This window comes from Carassius gibelio, chromosome A17 (assembly GCF_023724105.1).
Source record: "Carassius gibelio isolate Cgi1373 ecotype wild population from Czech Republic chromosome A17, carGib1.2-hapl.c, whole genome shotgun sequence".
NCBI classification, from domain to species: Eukaryota; Metazoa; Chordata; class Actinopteri; order Cypriniformes; family Cyprinidae; genus Carassius; species Carassius gibelio.
In genome coordinates, this window is record NC_068387.1 from 22,762,880 (window position 1) to 22,786,275 (window position 23,396).

The 23,396-nt window shown below is 35.9% G+C and overlaps 1 protein-coding gene across 1 annotated transcript in view; it reads left to right on the top strand.

Moving 5' to 3' along the window:
* Window positions 1–23,396, top strand: part of smyd3 (SET and MYND domain containing 3) — a 133,932-nt gene that overhangs the window by 76,489 nt on the left and 34,047 nt on the right. The window contains exon 6 of the mRNA XM_052620216.1: window positions 23,045–23,112. Within this exon, the coding sequence (XP_052476176.1) occupies window positions 23,045–23,112 (68 nt within the window). The remainder of the gene's footprint in view (window positions 1–23,044; window positions 23,113–23,396) is intronic.

A 23,396-nucleotide genomic window follows, 5' to 3' on the forward strand; every position in this document is an offset into this window, starting at 1 on the left:
CATCACCCTCAACGCTGTCTGTCTCGGAGCAGCTTCATTATCGGCACAGCTCTTTACTTCCACAGCTCTGCCCACAGACTTGATGTCTGCTTGTGTCAATAAGACGTCTTATTTGAACTCCCTGCCAATAATAACTCAGCTTTTGTTAGGTACAAATAGATGGAAATGTGGTTATTCAACTCTGTTTCACAACTAATCTTGTTGATCCATTTTCTGAGCAAATGTATTTCTAAAATGTAACCATATAATTGAAATAGTACGTGTTAAAACAGCACTGATGTGATTTATAGACTAAAAAATCTATGAAATGTATAGATACATTTAGATAGTATATATCTTTTTTACATATAATAATTTTTTTAATTGCAATAAGCTTCTCGATCTCGATTTTCTAAACTGGTAAAAATTATAAAATTAACATAATGCAATTATATTTATTAGTTTTATTTTATTTTATATATACGATTTTATTATTATTATTATTATTTTCCCTTTTTCACATAAGTATCTAGATTTCTTTTTCAACTTGAAGTATAAAGCAATGCAATTAACAGGATGCAAATATTATTTTAAAATTAATAAAAATTAAATATTTAATATTTAATTTAATTTAATTTAATTGTATTTCTTTGTTTTTGTTTTTTGTTTGTTTGTTGTTTTTTGTGTTTTTTACACAATAAATGATTAATTCATTCATTCATTAAACATTATTTTTTTATTATAAGTGTATTTGTTTTTTTGCATGAATTTTAATTAGGATTTTCTATTAATTTCTTTATTTTATTTTTGTTTTGTTTTGTGTTTGATTGATTGATCGAACCCTCTTAGGATAGGGTTGAAATATCATGCATAGTACTATGTTTAATAACTCCTTTCTAAAAATAAAACCTCTGTTAAAACTTCTGCAGTTTATCAACTAGGTTTTGTTATTCTGAGCAGAAGTCAAAGGCCTCTTCTTTCAACTTCAACATAGCAGACATTTCCCAACTAATCTTGTTGATCCATAGTCTGAGCAAATTTATCCTCGCGTCTTTTCAACCTGTCAGTCAAGGGAAGATCTTTATGAACGCAAGGCTGCTCAGACGTCCTGAGGGAATGCAGACATGATGCATTTCTGCGAATTGGTGTGTGGAGGAGGCACAGTGTTTTAAAATCATCCAACCTTATAACCTCACGAGTTCATCTCAGTCAGCTAACATGCTTTCCACCGGTTTTGGATGATTTTTCTCTTTAGTATTTTCTCCTGGTATTACGCGGTGTGGATTAAGGGGTTCTGCTCTGGTATGTGGCCTGTCTTTTCAGCCCATTGTGAGAGGGGTCGTGGAGGGTCTGATGTGGGCAGCTGGTATGTCCTGTCCAGCGTCTGGGGTCAGAAAGCTGGACTGGGCACACGTGTGCTGCGTCAGTGCTGTGTCAGTACACCTCAGTGAGATTCACAGGTTAACACTGCACAGCTGTCCCACTCTTCATTCACAGGCTGTGTATTTTGGCATAAATGCATTGCATTGGATATTATGCTATCAAAGTATCACATTTTTTAACTTAATGTCTAAGTGGATCTGTACACTTAATTGTTATATTATAGAATTATAACAAGTTGTTAGATCTTTAATTTTTTTAATTTTTTACAAAATTATTTTTATTTTTTGCTTTTTAATAAGTTTGTAGATCTTGATTTGTTTTCAGCCTATAAAGATACAATTAACATAATGCAGTTATTATTATTATTATTATTATTATTATTATTATTATTATTATTATATTGTAACAATATTCCCTTTGTAATCATCAGGAAGAAGGAGGCGGGAACCGGCGCACAATCAAAACTCATTTTAATATCCAAAATAAACACAACAGCGCGTCAGCCCCTCACGGCGACTGACGCGCACAAATAAAAGCAAACACCTAAAATAATGTCCCAGGCCTGGTCCTCTCTCGTCCTTCACGGTCGTCACTCCAGTTTTATATCCTTCCATCTCCTACGTGGGACTCGATTCGGGCGGTGGGGCGCAGGTGTAGCTCATCTCCAATCACTACACCTGGCCTCACTCCTCGTTCCCACGCCTCTCGGCCCCGCCCCACTCGCCACATATATGTATGTATTTTTATTATGTATTTTATTCAAGTTTTATTTAAGTATAAAATGTATTTTATTACATTTTTAATAAGTTGCTAGATTTTTTTTTCAACATACACTATAAAGCAGTACAATTAATGTGATGCAATTATTATTATTATTTTTAGTGTTTTTGTTTTTTAACCAGTGAACTGAATTTACTCAGAATCCTTCTCAAAAGCCTCATTTAAGTTCCTTCCTTTCAAATTCTTGTGTTTTTGCAGACTGAAATAGACATGTTTCGGTATTACGTCCCATAATAAATTAATGCCCCCAGCTTTCTAAGTTCAGATCCTATAGTCACCTGTCTTTGCCAAAATCAGCCAATACAGACCATCTCACCCTGTGCTGTGAATATTAATGCCGAGCAGGTTCCAAGCTCCTAAATGACTTATTTTGATAGTCTTGTTCTGTTAGACTGTTTTTCAGGCATACTTTTAGAAGAATCAAAATCAATTAGCCGCTTATGTAAGCTTAACACTGCTTATGTTTCAGATATCAGCTTTCTAAGAAAAAAAAGAAAAGAAAAAAAGCTGGACTTTAATGCATTCTCATGCAAAAATGGGCTACTCTGAAATATAGTTGCTCCACACTTATAAGGTGACACTAAAATGTCTGAATATCATCGCATTAGATTACAAAATATCAAAAGAAGTGGTGACCCTAACCCAAAACTATCACACTTTTTCAACAAAAAGGATTTAATAGATTGCTTTGAGACTACATGTAATTGAACAAATGGCTCAGAGAAAAGCTCTAGCATCTTGCTATGTGGTTTGATCTTTATTTTCTAACATATTTAACCTGTGACCAATGTGTCCAGATAATGCAGAGATTGTGTTTGATAACCACCCTCTTGGGGACAACCGTAGTATTGAGATGCTCTTTATTGATGTGCTGCTGCTGCTGGACTGTTGGCATTTATCTGTTTGCCTGTCATTTCAGCTTATTGCTCTGAGGCCTCCATTGCACACTGTTTTGTGCATGACTGATAGCTGCAATGTGTATGAAAGGATCTACAAACCATCAATCCTCTGTTGCTGATGAAAGATCTAAGATCTGCTGTTTTGTCCTCACACGTGTAAATTAGTTGCTGCTTTCTCTCTTGCATTATTGATGGGGTGTTGACACTGATTAGTTGAGTTGACCAAGAACAGGAATGCTGACTATTCACACCACTCTTTATAAGATGGGTTTAAAAAAAAAAGTATAAAATACTCAGCCATTTGGGAAGGTGCGCGCACAGTCAGCAGGGGGCTTGCGAAGCAGAGCCAGACGAAAATATAAATCCTGCTTTACACAGTCTTAAAGACTCGCACAGACAAACAGACATGCACACTTTCTCTCTTGCTGTCTGGCATAGATCAAGTTTATCTGATCAGAGCCCTCTTCATTCCAATGAAATCTGCTCATCAGAGCTGCCAGAGTGCTGATAAGATAGACTAGTGTCCTCTTTGGTCCGTGCTATTGTCCTATCCAGTTCAGTCCCCAAGACTCTCATCCCGATTAAATCAGTCCTGCGCTGTCTCTCTCCACTCTCACTCTCACTTTAAGTGAATAAAGCATCTGCATGGTGTCGTCTGTAACTTTTCTAGCACGTGAGAGCTGATTTCTAGCTCTTTTTAACCATTTGAGGCATTTACGAATTTTTTTTAACCATACAGAGTGTAATCCCTTGTACATATAATGTGTCAATATAAAATCCGAACAACATCATTGAATTTCACATAAATTCTCAAGAATATAACTTTATGTTTACAATCATGTTTACAATGATTTGGATTTTGCGGCATACAGGTTTAATTGTCTGACATTAATTCTTACATTTGTCACAATTTTTGACTGAAACTACACAAAATAAAAATAAATTCTGGGTTGTTTTAACCCAACTTTGGTTCAAATATGGACTTACCCAGCTGTTGGGTTAAAAACATTTTTTTTACATTTTTAACCCAAAAGTTGGGTTTGTCCATATTTTACCCAAAGTTGGGTTAAAACAACCCAGCATTTTCTAAAAGTGTAATAAAGAAATGGTTTCCTCAAATCTCGTGGCAATATCATGTAGATGTAACAGAACTATTAACGAGTGTGGGTTCTTGCTTGGGCCGAGCCAGAAATAATCCACTTGCCGGCCCCTGAGCCACAACCAGGGAAGTTAGTGTGTATCTCTGACAGGATCTGTTGTGTAGAAGGATGTCATAAGCTGTCCTCTTTCATTTCTCTAGTTCAAACAAAGTTCAGGATCCCATCAGAAAATTTGGCCTTGCGGTCCAGTTGCAGCATCAGCGATTTAAAAGACCAGCCTTTACTCTCGCTGTCAGGTGATGCTGCCACTCTCATCCGGAGCCATCAATCACATGGGCTCTGGATTCTGGACGTGCTGGAAAATAGCTAAAGTGAAAATAAGCAACATAAAAAGGATTTTTCTTGTTCTTATGTGTAGAAATACAAAGATGATGTTTGTATTTGACCTCACAAGCTTTTGGAGGACACATCTAGTGAATCACTTTGAGAGCGTCTATGCTTCCTCTAGCTCTGGGCACAAATTCCCTACGTGAAGTACAACAGCATTTATTAGATATGAGCTGCCTTTTCCAGAGGCATCCAGTAATGTCACATGTACCACTGCAATGTCCCCAGACCTCAGTCATGCATTACTCACTTACAGAGGAGCTCTTCACCACAATACTTCAGTTTGGCTTGTGTGTGTGTGTGTGTGTGTGTGTGTGTGTATATATGTATGATTCCAATTATTTTATTATAGTAATGACAATAAAATGTATTATTATAATTATTATATTTAATTTGCATTAAAGTAATATAAAAAGGTCATTTATTTAATAAAATATTTATATTTGGAGAATATAAATTATTGTTTTATGAACTATCATTTTATTACATTTATGCAAATAAAAAGAAAAAATAGACAACAGTTATATACAGTATATCTTGTTGTATATGCTACTGAATTACATTATTATTTTTTTCAATGCTATTAAAGCATTGTGTCTGGGAAATAATCTGTTAAAATAATCACAATATAATTTATTTTTTTATGTTATTATACATTGTTACATTATACGTATATTATATATTTATAAGAATGGTCTAATAATAGACTAAAATTGGCTTTATTTTGTTTAGACAAAAAGTATACAAATTTTAGTTTTGTATAGTTTTAAAAATAATTTTTGATGAAATATTACATAATTTTTTCTTTGATATTCATCCAAAGGCAAAAACATTTGATTATTGATAATAAAAATCAAACTGTTTAAAAACATCAGTGTTATTCAGATAATGAAATCTGTCCTGTGCAAGTCAACACATCCTCACTCTCACACCAGCTTATTTTCTGGTCTTGAATCTGCAATATCTTCATCACATTGCATTTTGATTCCGAAGCCTCTGGACAGCAATTTACGTACAAAGAGATAGGGATGTCCCAAGGCCCCTGTTGGCCCCGTATGAGCTCTCACCCTCAGGGTGAAGTGATGACATTTGGAGTACATAAGAAGTAAGATATTGTATGAAATGTTCAAGCTCCAGCTCTTCATCCACTGCTTCTCTTTTCACAGATAAGAGCTGAAAATTGTAAACTAGTGTGACACAACATAGTGCCATGATGAGACTGCCGTTGGGTCAACATGGTGTCTTGAGAAACGATTTCATGGTCAGATTAGACACGAAACATCTCACTTAAGAATATTCAAATGCACATACATTATAAATGTATATGTAGGGATATCAAGCAAGAAATTGTGAGGTCAGCTCTCATTGGAGGTTAAACGATTTGACTTCAGGCCGAGCTGAAAGTGCCATCACAAATCACCATCAGAGATGTTCACGAGAGCTGCCCATGTTTCTTAGAGCTCCTCGTGGGTATTATATATTTATCAGACTCATTACTCTCTCTGCATGTCCTGAGCTTCCTCAGACTTCATCGTGGGCAGAATGAAGAAGAATGAAGTATTACATTTTTGTTATTTTAAAACGGCTGATTCATGTTCTAGTCCTGCTCATCGGAGCTGGTGTTCTTCAGTGTCTCTGGCTGTAATCTAAGGAGCTGTAAGTGGATCATTGATAGGTCTGTGAGTGAGAGATAATGTTGTGGATTGATTTAAAGCTCTCTCAGAACATGATGATTATGAATCACAACTCTCTCGTCATGCATAATTCAAAATTTCCAGAGCCCCACACTGTGGTCTTGGCTCATGATGAATGTATTTGGTGAATTTGTGACGGTAATATAATTCAATTCAGTTCAAGTTTACTTGTATAGCGCTTTTCACAATAAAATTTGTTGCAAAGCACCTTTGTTTTGATTCTATCTATTGGGTAGATATGCTAGATATGCAGTTTTCAATATATATATATGCCATATTTATCAATCATGTAAAATACAGTGAATAAATCATTGATTTTACATTTTAACTTATATTCTGGAAAATCTTCTATGTATAAAAACTAATTATTTTATATTAGGCTTTGTTTTAAATACCTGCAATGACTTAATTCTTTAATACTCTAATAACATTTAGTCTCAAAATATTTTCTAGATTTTGGTACATGTTTTAATATATATATAAAAAAAGTATTAATTATAGGAGTATAATTTTTCAATTTAAAATGTAATGAAAGTGTAATAAAAAATTATAATACATTTTTATAACTATTTTAATATTTATATAAAAATAACATAATTATGAAAAATATGTGTTTTTTTTAAGATTGCATTGTACATCATAATGCATTATGCTGTAAATACTGTGTTTTAATATATTATACTTGCAAGATATGTTGTTAAACTCAATCAAACTTCAGACATGCTAAATTCAGCTTCATTGTGCAGAATATTTATTCATGAAAACGTAGTTCAGCTAAATATTTTATTACACACTACGTGAGGTTTTTAACGAGTTGTACACTGAGAACACGATTTAACATTTGAAATATTGCAAGTTTGCTCCCTGACTTTTTTCACTCCAATCTTTCTCTCTAATTGAGAATGCCTGTGTTAAGTCACGCCGCTTCTGTACAGTCTAATTCCTCCTCCTTGTTTATTTTATGAAGTCTGTTCTGGCATCAGTCTGCAGTATTAAAAATGCTTTAAGCCATGTCTTCATAATACAAATGTCCCTTTCACAGCACGAGAAGGAAAACTGTATTAAACGCGAGTCCATGGGGTCATAAATAAGCCTCCTGTGAAGATGGGGTAGGCCAATAAATCTACAAGTGCATATTGCCAACACACCTGAAGTTTTATTCTTACTCTAAGCCTCAAAGATGCAGGGCAATTTCTCAGTGATCGTATTGGCTTTCTGTGATCTAGTATATAGTTAAACAAGAATGTAGGGAGTTGTAAAATATATCCCAGCATTCTGCATCAGGGGATAGCAGGAAATACGCTTGGCGTCTGTTTTGAGTTTGCGGTTATTGATACAGTATAGTATACACCATGGATTTGTATGTGTTTATACACCATAAACTGTATGCATAGCGATATGCAGAGTTTAATTACAAGGACTGGCTGTTTTACCTCTAGCACACCGTAGATGTGCATTAACTTCAGTAGACACTGTTGGCGAGGTAATGATTTCCTTACCACATGAAATAACATGTTCAGTTAGAAACTCATTCAGTGTGTCTATGTAGCACAACTAAGATATACAACATTTTTATAACAGAGGGCATAACACAGATTTTATGTTATTATAACATACGATGTCATGCACCAGTCACTTTGTGCAGCATTGGTCTGCTCACTACCTCATTCAGCACGGAACTGACGTCACTCTACTACCTCATCAGCACTGTTGGGAATGTTACTTTAAAAAAGTAATTTGTTATAGTTACTCACTACTTGTTCCAAAAAGTAACTGAGTTAGTAACTGAATTACACTATAATAAAAGTAACTCGTTACCAGGGTAAGTAACTATTTGCGTTACTGCAAAAAAAAAAAAAAAGCAATATATCAAATATATATTTTTTTTTTTCAGTTTTCACAAGTCAGTTGAAATGAGTAGAACAGACAGGTGTTCGTACATAAATTTCTATATTTATTACACGTCAACAGACAGCAGTAGTTTTATCCTGCACTTCAAGTATTATCTTTGTAAGAAAAGCGTTTTTGGTACGTTTGTAAATGGGTGTGTCACACATTACGTGTACACATTACATGCACGTTCTTGCCTTTGACCACAATGAATTTGAAGTAGTGCTTATATCTCCACGTTGAAAATGCCAACTTTTCATCGGATTGCTCCCGACTCGCCATTTCTGCTGCTGTTGCGAATCTTAGCTGTTACGTGTGTTTGGCGCTCTATGGTTTGGTGCCGCTGGCTCGTTTGCCGGCATGTGTGTAAAAACACTGGCTCTGATTGGCTACCATGAAACACATGACTCTGCCTTAGCCAATCATAATCGCTTATCTCGTTATTAACCCACCTGCTCACTCGCTGTGTGAGCCAGGGGTGCATTCGGATTACATAGTTTATTAAATCAAAGCATAGTAACACACCGCATTTAACGATCAGTAATGTTAACGGCGTTGTAACGACGGGAAAAGTAATTAGTTAGATTACCCGTTACTGAAAAAATAACGTTGTTACCTAAAGCCGTTCTTTTAAACACCGTTATTCCAAACACTGCTCATCAGTCAATTAAATAAAATAACTGCTCTTGAGCCCTTTGTGACTTTAATCAGACAGAATAAGCTTTTTTTTTTTTTTTTTACACTAAAATTGTTTTATCTGCACTTTTTGTTCACTTCACTAGTTTGCACACCTGCCATGTGTCTTGCACTGCTTCATTTAACTTTACTTTTTAATTTTATTATGTCTTTTTTTTTTTACACTCCTTTATTGTGTAGTTGTATCTACGTTTTATATTTGATCTAGATTTTTTGGCTCTACTGTTAGTGTTATCGGTATTCACCGGGGGTCTGAGAGTAACGTAATTTCGATTCTCTGTATGTATGTACTGTACATGTGGAAGAATTGACAATAAAGCAGACTTGACTTGACTTGATAATATAACACAAAAGTGTATATGTATGTATATATATATATATATGTATTATATTATATAAAGCTAATTATAATTAGACTTTCAAAACCTAACCTCTGTAAGAAAAAAGCACTTACATATTAGCTTAAATGAACAATAATAGAAGTCGAAAGCTTGGTAAATATGTGTATTTGTGTGTGCAACACTGTGTTGTGATCTTGCAGTCATGGATCATCTGTTCACAGCAGATGAGACATACCTTCACTGCTGCAAAAAGCAGAGATTACAGCACAATCACACAACAGCTCTCTCTCTCTCTCTCTCTCTCTCTCTCTCTCTCTCGAGTGCATGCTGGGGAATTGTGGGCGGAGCGTGAGTGTGTTGGAGTGAGCTCTACGTACGGTACGAGTGAGTTTTCTATCTTTTTTATCTATCTGTTGCGAGGTAAATAGTGGAAAGTTTGTAGGTGTTTGTGAGGAGCGTCGTCGGTCAGTGTGTACTGATCGCCATGGCGGCGTCTCAGCAGGCGAGTTTGGAAAGTTTAACGCGCCGGCACGGGGTTAAGGTTGCACCTGCAGAGCGTTGTTCAGTCGAGGACTGCGTCCTTGCTGTTGCTGCTGTTGTCGGTCATGATTGCATTCTTTCTGCATCAAGAATGAATAGTGCAATAGTGATGTTTTTGAACAACGTTGACAAAGTGAATGAAGTTGTAGAAGCCGGGATTGTTGTGAATGATTCCCTCACTCCAGTCATGCCTTTGGTGCAGCCGGCAAAAAGAATAGTATTGTCAAATGTCCCGCCGTTTATTAAAAATGAAATGATTGAAAGGGAATTGTCCAGACACGGAAAGCTTGTGTCAAAAATGAAGAAAATCCCACTTGGTTGTAAATCGCCACAGCTGAAGCACGTTGTATCTTTTCGGCGACAGGTGCACATGATCTTGAATACCCAGAATGAAGAGCTTAATTTGGCAATGAAGTTTAAGATTGACGATTTTCTTTATGTTATTTTTGCTACCTCAGATTCAATGAAGTGTTTTTTTTGTGGACAAGAAGGTCACGTGATACGCGTGTGCCCTGAGAAAAATGCAGATCAGGATCACAATACAAGCGAAATGCATAATCATGCACAAACAAGCGATACAGTATCTTGTGTTGAAAAAAAAAGTGACGATCGTGAAAGTAATAAAAATGAGAGTGTGACTGCAAATGAAATTGTACATGAAAGTGATGTTTCTGAGGCCAGTAAGCAGGCTTTATTAGAGTATGCTGTGGATGTTGACATGACAGAAGATCAGAGTATTTTTAAAACACCTGTATTAAAAAGGAAAACTAAGACTAAAGCAAAAGAAAACAGGGCTAGTAAGAAAGCAACTGGAGTAGCTGTTGTTGATGTTAGCGAGGTGGACTCAGAGTCGAGTAATGTTGAAGAGTCTGTTGTGGATAGTGATTGTGAATCATCAGACTCTGTGAGTTCAGCTTCACAGCAGCGAACTGGCCGCAGCGCTTACGTTTTGGACAAAATTAAAAAGTTTCTTCAGACCACGAAAGGCATGAAAGGGGTAAATGTAGAGGATTACTTCCCAGATCGTGAGTTGTTTATAAATTCGACAAGGGCTTTAATGAAGGAGGGTGGAGCCTTCACTGAACAAGAAGTCTTTAGGTTGAGAAAAATTGTCCAGAAGTTAAAACATAATTTTTTAAACGATGAATTTGAACCAGTCTAGCTTCTCTTCTCGTTTTTTGAGATGTTTGTTACTGGTGTGCATATATTCCTTTTTTATGAGTAGGATACGACTGGGCACACTTAACTTAAATGGTGCACGGGACAGCAAGAAAAGAGCTATGCTTTATGAACTGATTGAACAAAAGAAAATTGATGTAATGATGGTTCAGGAAACTCATAGTGATGTTTTTAATGAGAATGAATGGTTAATGGAATGGGGTGGGTCGATTATTTTAAGCCACAAAAATCACTGTAGTGGTGGTTTAGCTGTACTTTTTAAGAAAAACTTTAAACCAATTTCATATGAGACAGAACATGTTGTTGGTGGACATCTAATGAAAATAACAGCAAAATTTGAAAAAATGGTTTTAGTTTTCATAAATGTGTATGCTCCTGTTGTCGGTCCTGAAAGGGTTGTCATGTTTGATAAATTAAGTAATATTCTGTCAAACTGCAAAGAGGATGAGTTCATATTTGTTGGAGGAGACTTTAATTGTACAGCAAATGATGAAATGGATAGGAACCATAAAGAGCCACATCTAGCTTCTCAACATGCTATAAGAAAGCTTCTAGAAGAGCATGATTTGTGTGATATATGGAGAACTTTAAATAATGGACAAAGGCAGTACACATGGTTGCAAACAAGAGAAAATTATATTTCTATGGCTAGACTGGATAGGTTCTATTGTTTTAAATACCATTTTAATGTTATTAAGAAATGTGAGATTCTGCCTAGTGGTTTTTCTGATCACAGCCTAGTAATCTGCAGTGTTTTCATTAGTAATATAAGGTCTAAGAGTGCCTATTGGCACTTTAACACTTCTTTGTTACAAGACAATTTTTTTAAGGATGTTTTTAGTTTTTTTTGGAAACAGTTTAGTTCCAGGAAAAAAGAGTTTTCTTCCCTACAACAATGGTGGGATCATGGAAAAAAAGAGATACAGCAACTGTGTCGTCAATACACTCTCAACGTATCCAAGGACATTTCCCAATCAATGAAAGCCTTGGAGATTGAAATAGTGGAACTTCAGAATTTGGTAGAGTCCACAGGAAATCGAGGACATATTGAGCTCCTCAAAGTTAAAAAAAGAACTCTGGATAACCTGTTAGGCATTAGAGCACAGGGAGCTTTGATCCGCTCACGTTTTCAGAGTTTAGTAGAGATGGATGGCCCAACTAAATTTTTTTTCGGTCTCGAAAAAAAAAATGGCCAAAGCAGACTTATACACTCTTTATACTCATTGGAGGGTGTAGAAATGTTGGAGCCTAAGGAAATTAGAAAGAGAGCTGTTTTGTTTTATTCTGAGCTTTACAAAAGTGAACATACAGAGGAAGGTGAGCTGGACAGCTCTTTTTATATGGGTCTGCCTAAAGTTCCAGATGAGATGAATTCTTGGCTTGAGAGGCCGCTATCAGCATCTGAACTGCATGTTGCTCTGCGGAGCATGGATTGCGGTAAATCCCCAGGAATTGATGGTTTACCAATTGAGTTTTATAAAACGTTTTGGTCAGTGCTGGGGGGTGACTTACTGTCTGTGCTCAATGATAGTCTGGCCCGAGGGTTGCTACCTTTGAGCTGCAGGAGGGCGGTCATCACCCTGCTACCCAAAAAAGGTGACTTAAAGGAAATAAAGAACTGGCGCCCTGTTTCACTTTTGTGCTCTGATTTAAAGCTCTTTTCTAAAGCTTTGGCCATTAGGTTGAGGGAGGTAGTTGGGCATGTTATTCATCGTGATCAAACTTACTGTGTGCCTAACAGGTCTATTCATGATAATGTTCATCTAATTCGGGATATTTTGGATGTCTCTAAGCTATTGGATATAGACACTGGTCTCATTTCTCTAGACCAGGAAAAGGCATTTGACCGGGTTGAACACAGTTATCTCTGGCACACGCTGGAGGAATTCGGGTTCAGCTCTGGTTTTATCGCCATGATAAAGGTTTTGTACCGGAATGTTGAGAGTGTACTGAAAATTAATGGTGGTCTTAGTGCTCCTTTTCAGATTAACAGGGGCATTAGACAAGGCTGTGCACTTTCAGGAATGCTTTATGCTCTTGCCATTGAACCTTTATTGGTTAAAATTAGAGCGAGCATTGAAGGTTGGACCATACCTTGCTCTGGAGCCAATTTTAAGGTATCTGCATATGCAGATGACATTATTGTTTTGGTTAAAGGGCAAAATGATGTTGATCTTCTTAAAGACATTTTAAACAAGTTTGGTACAATTTCCTCTGCCAAAGTTAATTGGTCCAAAAGTGAAGCCATAGTGAGGGGTAAATGGTCTCATGGTCTTCCTAAATTACCAGGCGGTTTGCTTTGGAAAAGGGATGGTTTAAAGTATTTAGGAGTATATGTTGGCAATGACTCAATGATAAGCAAAAATTGGGAAGGCGTTTTAGAAAAAATAAAGGGGCGATTGGATAAATGGAAATGGCTTTTGCCAAAAATGTCTTTTAGAGGGAGGGTAATCATAATTAATAACCTGGTGGCTTCAGTTTTGTGGCATCGTTTGGCCTGCATTGACCCTCCAAATGGACTTTTGAGTAAAATTCAAGCCAGTATGGTGGACTTTTTTTGGGGTACTTTTCACTGGATTCCACAGAGCATACTTTTTCTACCCAGAGATGAAGGAGGACAAGGAATTATCCATTTGCCCAGCAGGGGGGCAGCTTTTCGACTTCTCTTTATTCAAAGGTACCTCACAGGACCTAAGGATTTAGTCTGGAGAAAAGTGGCTGATGTTATCCTTAATCAAGCTGGCAGACTTGGATTGAACTCTGTTTTGTTTTTGATGGACTCAAGTAAGTTGCAGTGCAATGGATTGACTCCTTTTTATAAGGGACTTTTTAAAGTGTGGGACTTATTTGAAAAGAGGAGGTTGGAGCCGACATCCTCGTTGTACTGGCTTTTGGAGGAACCTCTTGTACATGGAGCTCGGTTCGATGTTACTTGTGAAGTTACACCTGGATTGACTCATTGTTTTATTACCACTAAGACTTTAAAACTACATCAATTATTGGATGTTGCTGGTTCTGGCTTGAATAATGCTCAGTCCATGGCCTCATGTCTAGGTGTGTATTCGGTACGGCATGTAGGAAAAATTCTGGATTTCTTTAAACAGAAACTCACAGAGATAGAAAATAATCTGATAATTGATTATTATAATGGGAAACTGGTTCCTAATAGTACAGATTCTTTTCCAAGTATTTCTCTTAGTCCCAATCTTAAAGGAATGTCTGGACCTTTTCTGAACTTGAGGGGATTAGAAGGTTTAAATTTGCAGGATGTTCAGAGTAAAGTTTTGTATAAAGGTCTTGTAAAAGTTTTAAATAAAGCAAAATTAAAAGAGCGCAGTGATACAGTGTGGAGAGAGAAATTGAAAATAAATGATGGAGATAAACCTATTTGGAGAGTTTTATACAAACCACCAATTGAAAAACGTACAGGTGATATTCAATGGAGAGTGTTACACGGCGCAGTTGCTGTAAATGCATTTGTGAGTCTAATTAATCCTAATGTATCAAGTGATTGTCCTTTTTGTGAAATGAGGGAGACTATTTTTCATTGTTTTTTAGAATGTTCAAGACTGCATGACATGTTTAGTTTTCTGGATGTTCTTTTCATGAATTTTGGAGAGATGTTTTCTTCCAAAATTTGGATTCTTGGACCCAAATACAGTGTGGCGCAAAGAGTAAAAAGTCAATTGTTGAATTTTTTAATTGGGCAAGCCAAACTTGCGGTTTATATAACCAGGAAAAACAAAATAGAAGGTAGAGAAGGACAACATGTGGTTACTGTTTTTAAAAATATGGTAAAAGCAAGGGTTTTGTTTGATTTCAAGTTCTATAAACTGATGAATGACTTAGAAAGTTTTTTTTTGCCCAAATGGTGTTTTAATGGAGCTATTTGTACAATTAATGAAGAAATGTTGACCTTTACCGCCATGTTACAATAAGGTTTCTTTAGATTTTTTTGTATTATTTTCTGGATAATGTGATGTTTTGCTGACGTTGCAATGATATAAATAAAGTGTGTTGAAAACTCAAAAAAACTCTCTCTCTCTCTCTCTCTCTCTCTCTCTCTCTCTCTCTCACACACAAACAGTCCTGCACAGAACACATTGCAGTCTGTAATGGCTTAAGCTCACCTTTACAAAAAACAGATGCATAAGGCTATACTCAGTCTTTCTACCTTCACACAGTCACCACACACAAGCACGATTATGAGCCAGTGGTTTCATTTTAGCACTGGAGGAGAAATACCACAAAGGCCAATTTCACAGAAGTTCTGACAGTGGTAAAGGTCAGCAGGCGAGAGTAATGTATCTGCGTCCTTTTTTTTTATTTGTTTGTTTTTTTGGCCCATTACAGAGGGAATTTGCTAAGCTTGTTGCTTCCAGGACTTAAAAAAAAAAAAACACCATTCCTTTTTATTTCAACTAGTTTCCAATTCTCATTTTAATTTATTTCAACTTAACTAAAATAACATTTATTAAAAACTATAAAGACATGTAAAAACAACAAAATGGCACACAAAAAAAAAACTAATACAAAGGACAAAAACACAACACAATTTCTATAATTTTTTATATAAAAAAATCATAATTGTAATTTATACGATTAATAAAAGCTATAGTAGTATCTCAGTGATGTTAACCTGATCCCGCACTGACTGCAGATGTTTGTGGAGGAGATGCAGGTCCTGTCACCGAGGGCTATGGGTGACGGGTGTCACACGGTCCCTCAGATGTCAGAGCAGACAGGAGGAGATGCCATCATGTGAAAACAGCCTGCTGTGTATCACACTCTCTCACACTGAGAAACTGATTCATCCTGCAAAATGTGCTGCCTTAGGAAATGAGACTAAACTCTGATTCTGTGTAAACGGATCAAGATCCATTCTTCCTTATATGATAAATATACAAACAGTGCATGGAGGCATATTCCTATTCTAAATAAGAACATCCAATAAAACTTTTTTTTTTTTTGTTATAGTAATAAGTAATATTAACAAAATTAAGCTAGAGTATTCCATAAACTGCTGCTTAAATTACTTTTGAATTGTATTTATTGCCATCAAATTCTTAAATTTTTTTGATAGCCATTCTAAAGCTTCAATTTTTAATCATTATTATGATTTAATGTCATAAAGATTATTAATTATAAGATCATTTAATGTTTAAATGTTTAATGTTTAAATTATCTTTAATGTTAAATCTCTTATGCTTGCACAGACTTCTTTTATTTAATCAAAAATACAGTAAAACAGTATTATTATGAAATATTATTACAATTTAAAATAACTGTTTTCTATTAAAATAAATGTTACAATTTAATTTATTCCTCTAATGGCGGTTATTCCTTTAAAAGATGATTTAAAAAAAAAAAAAATTCATTAAAGTCATTACAATATATATTGGCTCACTCCCTTTGTTCCAGGTTGTGCTGTAGGTGTGTGTGAGAGGTCAGATCTCACTGTAGTGTTTATAAAAGCGATCCTCTCCTCATCTCCTTATTTTAGAAAGCTCAAATCTTCCCTTTTGTAGATCAACCTTAAATGGTGTCTACAGTCCATGCAACCACACAGCCAACCTTTATTTCTAGCAGCGGGCACTGTGCCTGCTCCAAACCTACATTAACACTGCAGGCAGCTCGCCCTGTACTCCCAAAAGAATAATTCATTCACCATAGTATTAGCTCTCTGTAAATGCTCACTAATGGCCTGGTTTTTTTTTTTCTTCTCCTAATCAGCCTTCAGTAATGAACACATCTCTCTCAGACTGCTTGCTCTTATTAAAGATGTTCTCCTGGAGGTAAACCAGGATGTACAACATCCAGCGAGGACCCCACTCTGAAATGCAGTGCCTGAGTGCTTCTTCCAGTCGGAGGATCACGTCGAGGTGGACAAAGATTTAGAGGAGCTTGATGCATCTAAACTAGCCAGCACTACACTTGTTGGTTTAATTGGTTGTTTTTCCAGCTTCCTTCCCTAGCAATTTAAAAACAGTTGTTCTGCCTAATGGCCTGAGACTTAACACTGAGCCCTCATACAAACATAGTCAGATGTGTACATTGTTCTGCATTTAGATGAGGAGGCCAAGGAGGCATGCTGGGATACAAAGTCAAACAGGAAGTACTCCAGTTCTGTGCAGGAAATCAATTGCAAATACAAAAGCACAACCATTTGTGTTAGCTTGCTAGCAAGAATGTCATTGCGTTGTGTCGGAATTATCATAAAATAAATATCTCCTATTTTAAATTTAAATCATTAATATGTATGGTAACATTTAAATTAAAATTTTTATGGTAACAGAAACAATTAATGTGTGTGTTTTGGTGTTAATGACAGTGGAATACTTATAATGGATCTCTATATTCTTTAATACAAAGAAAAAAAGTGCTTTCCATAGCACTGGAAAGGCAAATCACATAGAAATGTTTGTAGAGTTTGCTAGCTGCTGAAGATGTGGCAGTTTTCGTTTTTTTTTCCTGCAAAGTGAATCTAAAGAGGTCTGAATTTATAATTATGGTTTTGATGAAGATGTTAATAGTTTCATAAATTATTTATTCAAATATGGGAATTGTTTTGTGACAGTCTTTCGACAATGTCCAGAAATTGATTTTATTTTATAAATACAAATGTTATTTATTTATTCATGAAATATATTAACATTCATTCAACGATTGTTACCATCAAATGGATTTAACATGGTGAGAATTGAATTGTAATATTTATTAGGGGGAAAAAAAATCTATATTTAAACAATGGATATAGAAAAAAAAAATTCTTAACTCCGTTTCAAATTTAGGTTTTTGTCTAGAATGTGTGCTGTGAAGTGATGTACACATTAGCTGGAGTTAATTTTTCTTTATTGTATACTGTAAATATATATTGTGCATTTTTGCACGTCTGGAGTGCTCTATAGATTCAGCATCCAGTATGGGAGCCATTCGTTTAATAATTCACTTTAGATAGATCTTTAATTTCTGTATAAAGTGAAAAAAAGGACTGATGTATCCCCGCGCCACACAATTTAATTTTCTCCCAAGATTGTCTAAAGAAAAATTAGCCCAAGTCAGAAACCTAATGTCTCCCCAAAGGCTACAAATGTATCGATTTTTTCCCAGTGCACGTACCTCCGGTGGAAAGTGGAGACAGCCTTTGATAAAAGACAATCTCACTGAGTCCCAGCGTGTCAGATTCATCTGAAAAACTCTCCTCACCCCAGGGCTGCATTGCAGATCTGAGGGGAGGGCCAGACCAGAGCAGAAAACTATTTAATATATATTGAGTGGTGAAGGCTCTAAAGCCTCCTCGAAACCAGCTCCCCTCTCCATCACACCAGAGTCCTACCATTGTGATGGAGCCACCTGCTTTGATCCCAGTAGAAAGCAGGTGTGATGATGAGATGCAGAGGAGATGGTGGTGGTGTTCTAATTCTGTTGCTGGCCATGTCTTTCTTTTGTTTTGTTTTTTCCCCTTTCTTTTCTATTTTTGATGGGCAGCCCTTCAGTACATGTAAAACAGCCTTCGGACAAAGATGTGCACAGGGAGGCCTCTTTATTCCTGATGAGCTCTGACAGAGTTCTGGTTGCTGTCCAGGGAGCATTTGTGGTTTGGTTTTTGAGATTCGTGTCTTCTGGTGTGCCTGCCGTTTTTTTGGCCTGATAGTAACAGCCTTGTGCTTTTGTTTCAGTAAGCTCAGGTTTTGTGAGCTACAACTGATCAGAATACTCGTTCAGTGATCTTTCTGTCCTGGGAGACAAAGCCAAGTATCCATGATCCGGGGTTTTCAATATACTGTAGTGAAAACAATAAACTGTTGTAAAGAAGTTTATACTCAGCAATGCTGCCTTTATTTGACCAAAAAAAAACAAAAAAAACAGTAATGTTATAAAATATTATTACAGTTTAAAAGCACTATTTTCTATTTTAGTATATTTTAAATCTTAATTTATTTCTGAGATGCAAAGCTGAATTTCCAGCGGAAGTAAGGCGTTACACTGCCGTAGCCGAGAGAAAAAAAATCTCTGAGCAACAATAAACAAGACACAGTTACACTGTTATATACCATAAAATGTTACATTTACTTACCTGTATCTGTAACATTGTAATGACTATACAGCAAACCAGCTGTTCTGCCGTAGTTTGCCCAAAAATGGTGGTATCCATGCAGATTTTTTTTCCATAAAACAAAAGCATTCAGTTACCTTGGTACATACAACACACAAAAAGACCATTAAGCAGCATTAGAATAGAATTACAGTAATCAGTATTTCTTCCAAAGCCTTTTATGTCCGTTTATGTTAATGTTTAAGTTTATGTCAGGAAGAGGCCAAAAATGTAAGTTACAGTTATGGTGAAAATCTCATCACTTGTATCTCAAAACACTTTTTTGGTGAATTTCTGTTGTTGTTTTTTTAGCTTGAAAGTTCCTTATCATTTTATTTATTTCATGGATATTTGCAGAAACATTGAGAATTCCTTCAAAAATTCAGGTCACACAGGTTTTAAAATAAACATGAGTCCTAAAATATACAATTTTGGGGTTGAACTGTCTCTTTAACATAGATGGAGACTGACTTTAACAACTATTTGAGGGGTTTTCAGAGTATGGAAGTTGCAGCATTGCTTCTTCATTGTGTAGTTTGCAGGAAAGTGAATGAACTAGGCTGCTTTGGCGTTCGACGACTTTCCACTGCATCTGTTAGTGGGTGTCTTTGACCAATGACTTCCTAATGCAAGATGTTTTTCATAGCTGCCAAGTTCTGGATATGACTTACATTTTTCCATACCAGTCATGTTGTTTTTGTTTAAGTTTGCTATTGTAAAAGCAAATGCACACAAACTCAACTGAATTAACCTGAACTGGAGATCTTATAGAAGCATGGAATGTTCAAAGATTTGTATAAAATTAACATATTTAATCTTTCCAGTTAATTAATTCAATTATGCTGTTATCCTGTTCATTCGAGAGAAGATGATACGCTATCAGTCTAAATAGGCAACTGCATTTTTGAGGAAATTTGCTCCATCTGTATCAGTGCGTTACATCGTGCCCTAAAAACCCCATCAGTGATCTTCTCCGTTATAAGTTTTAAAGTAACTTCATCTACTCCGAGTGTGATGTGTTGCATGTGCAGATGGCACATACTGGCAGGAAATGTGGAGGAGTGATAAATGGGATAACAGGTCTGTAGGACAGTGGGTGTGATGTCAGCGCAGCACGGTGATTTTGAGAAACTGAGCTCTGTAGAATGACTCCTTCAGGTATCAGATGTGCGCTTCTAACACAGATGGCTGCTCTGACTGAGGTTCAGTTCAATATAGTGTATCACAATGGGATGTTCATCAAAAAAAAAAAAAAATATATATATATATGTGTGTGTGTGTGTGTGTGTGTGTGTGTGTGTGTGTGTGTGTAAAATCTCATGAAGATGCTGTGTAACCACAGTTGTACCACTGTAACATTTTGCACTTATCTGAAATGAGAACATTATTGGAGCAGTGAGACCTGAATACTGGGAACTTGCATGGTAAATCAGTCCTCCATTTGAGTTTCGTCTGGTGGATGGCACTATCAGAAAAGATCTTAAATAAACCAGTGAAAATGGACATACAGTATTTGGTTATTTTTTCCATTTCATGGTCTATTACTGGAAGTCCAAACAAGGAGAGATTTCAGAAAAAGCTTGACAAACTTTCCAGCCTGGCAGTCTGTCATATACAAAATAATTGTTCCCTGTGGCATATTTATTTATTTATTTGAATTTGCAAAAAAAAAACATGCTTATTTGGCCATTATTAAATTTTCAAATAGTAAATAAAAAATACAATTAATTAAATATACAAATATAATGATTTAACATTATAAATGTTAATAACATAGTATATTTTTAAAAAAGCATTATATTACCGTATTTGCATTATTATTTATAGTTGTAATTTAATGTGAACCAACTTAATTGGTTATAACTGGAATAAAAAAAAAGTATTTTGGCTTTGGGCTGAAATGTTACCTGGACCTGTTTTCTTCATTGAATACATCCACAGAATTTTTATGTTATCTGTTGATTTTATTTCCAGAATATGAAAAACAATATGTGAAAAAATTAACTGGCAAGAAATGTATCATCAACGGGTCCACGGCCAAGCAGATGTTCAGTCACACCTTTTATAACTCATCTCACGCTCCCCACATGAAAGACTCAATGGCACCACATGAAGAACCGCCAGTCTTCCCAGCAGCTTCTCACATATATTAGCCATTAATTAGTTGGGCATGGGCCAAAAATATATTTTTGATGATAAATGTAAGGGCAACATCAATGCAGACTTCTCTGTGGATTGTGTCGAAGCAACTGAACAACATTAATAAGGAAAACAGTGTAAATAATGCAAAATGACAGTTAAAGGCAGTTATCTATGAATTCAGTGATGTCATCAAGTAATGCAACATGTCTCCAGTCCATCAATTAAAGAGGTCATGAACTTAGAAATCAAAATTCCCTAGATCTTGTGACATATGAGGTCATCGTACTATAAAAACATCCTGTACGTTTCAAAACTCAAAACTTTCTCGTTAGTTTAAAAACAGCTTACATTGAAGCCAATCTGCTAAAACGACAGCCTGTAGAATGTGCCGCTCTATGACACAATAGAGCAGGTTAACTCCGCCTCCGCAGAAGAAGATCAACACCTGCTTTTTCAGCACTGCCTGTCTGGCTCTGCCCACTGATTCACTCTCGTAGAGTAAATGACGAGAGAAAACGAACGCAGGTCTACACAAAAAAACAAATGATAAAGATGCAGTTGTGGACAAACACAGTCTTTGCATAGCCTTCCATCGGATCCCAACATTAGCAAAGAGTTGATTAGCTTTTTTTTAGCTTTATTTTTAACTAAGCTCCAGATTGCGTCAGTAAAAGGTTGGTCATTTGTTTACTTCATTTAACTTCAAACGGATTTATGATAGATTTAGTTTAAGCTTTAGTTAACAATAACTCTCATTTCAAAACTTTGGTGTCAAAAATGTCACGGCAAATTTTGAAGTAGTGCACAATTATACACATATTGCAGTGTGCACAAATGCAAAACATTTTATGGCGGAATAGCTGAAGACTTTTTAGCAAAGAATTAAAATTTCTGTTTTTAATTGCAAGAACGTGTGTGTGTGTGTGTGTGTGTGTGTGTGTGTGTGTTTCGCGCCAAAAAAAATGTCTTACCTGCCTAATTATACAAGTCTTATAATAGACTATAAAATAGACTTATAATAGAAATAGACTAATCACTTAGTTTATTAATTCAGTTCAGGTAACCTACCGACTGGTTGATTTAGAAAACATGTAGTTTTACACATCCCTAGTTCACATTTGCTTTCATTTTATGGAAACAAGCTGCATAGAGAGTTCAAAACATCTCTTGTGTTCCATGAGGGTGAGGGTAAGGAAATGACATTTTTTTTATTATATATTTTTTTTTTTTTATGTGAGTGAACTTTCCCTTTAAGAGTATAGACATATTAAACTATTATTTATTTAAACATCCAGTGGCTTTTTCGACCACACAGCACAATCCATTTGGTTCATTCTCAGAGTTAATAATTGATTGTGCTGTAATATTTCTCTCAGTGCCTGAAATCACACACTGCCATGTCAACAATGCTCATGTTGTCTATTTATGACTGTGTTCTGTTTGCTTTTCCCCTTCCACACATCACTCATCTGTCCCGCAGAGCCCAATCTAAAAACCCGTCAGAATCGCCCGGTGCCATCCTCTCCACGCTCTGTTTGGTTTGTTGTGACTCGTTACAGACATGTTCTCCTGGAGATGGACTCTGTCCAGCTTGAGTTCTGCAGCGTATCGTCCCTGCGGCAATGAGACCAAACAAAAACACACACTCATGCTCTTCCATGTGGGGATTAATAGTGAACATCTGGGATCTGCTCGAAATCGGAACAGTTTATTCAAGTCTGGTATCACCAAATTATGAGGTCATTTATATTTCGATTTAGAACGGGGTGTTATTTTTTTTTTTTGGCTAGCTGCATAATTATTATTTTTTTTATCAATGGCAGGAAAAGACACAAATAGTCAAATTAACAATAGGAAACTAATGATGAGAGGAGTATATTATGTTCGCACTGAGACGCAGAGATGTGTGTCTTACAGCGTTTTTCATGTTTTTACACAGGTGACCTGCAACTGCTTCAGCATCAGTGATGGAGAGCTGCAGGACGTGGGGGTGGGACTTTACCCCAGGTGAGTGACATGACCAACATGCCAGCATGCATTGCACTGGACATAGGTTTGTTGTTGGCAAAAAAGTTATTACATAAAATTACCATATGGCCAAAATCGGCCAAATAGTAAAAAAAAAAAAAAATGAATTGAAATTATGTATTAAATAAAATTCATCCTAAAATTATCTTAAAATTATTCCATGAAAGAATTCTACTTGAAATCAATTAAAATGAATGCATAAATGAATGATTATTAATATATATAATATAGGAAGGACATCTCAGCATGCTTTGCACTGAAAC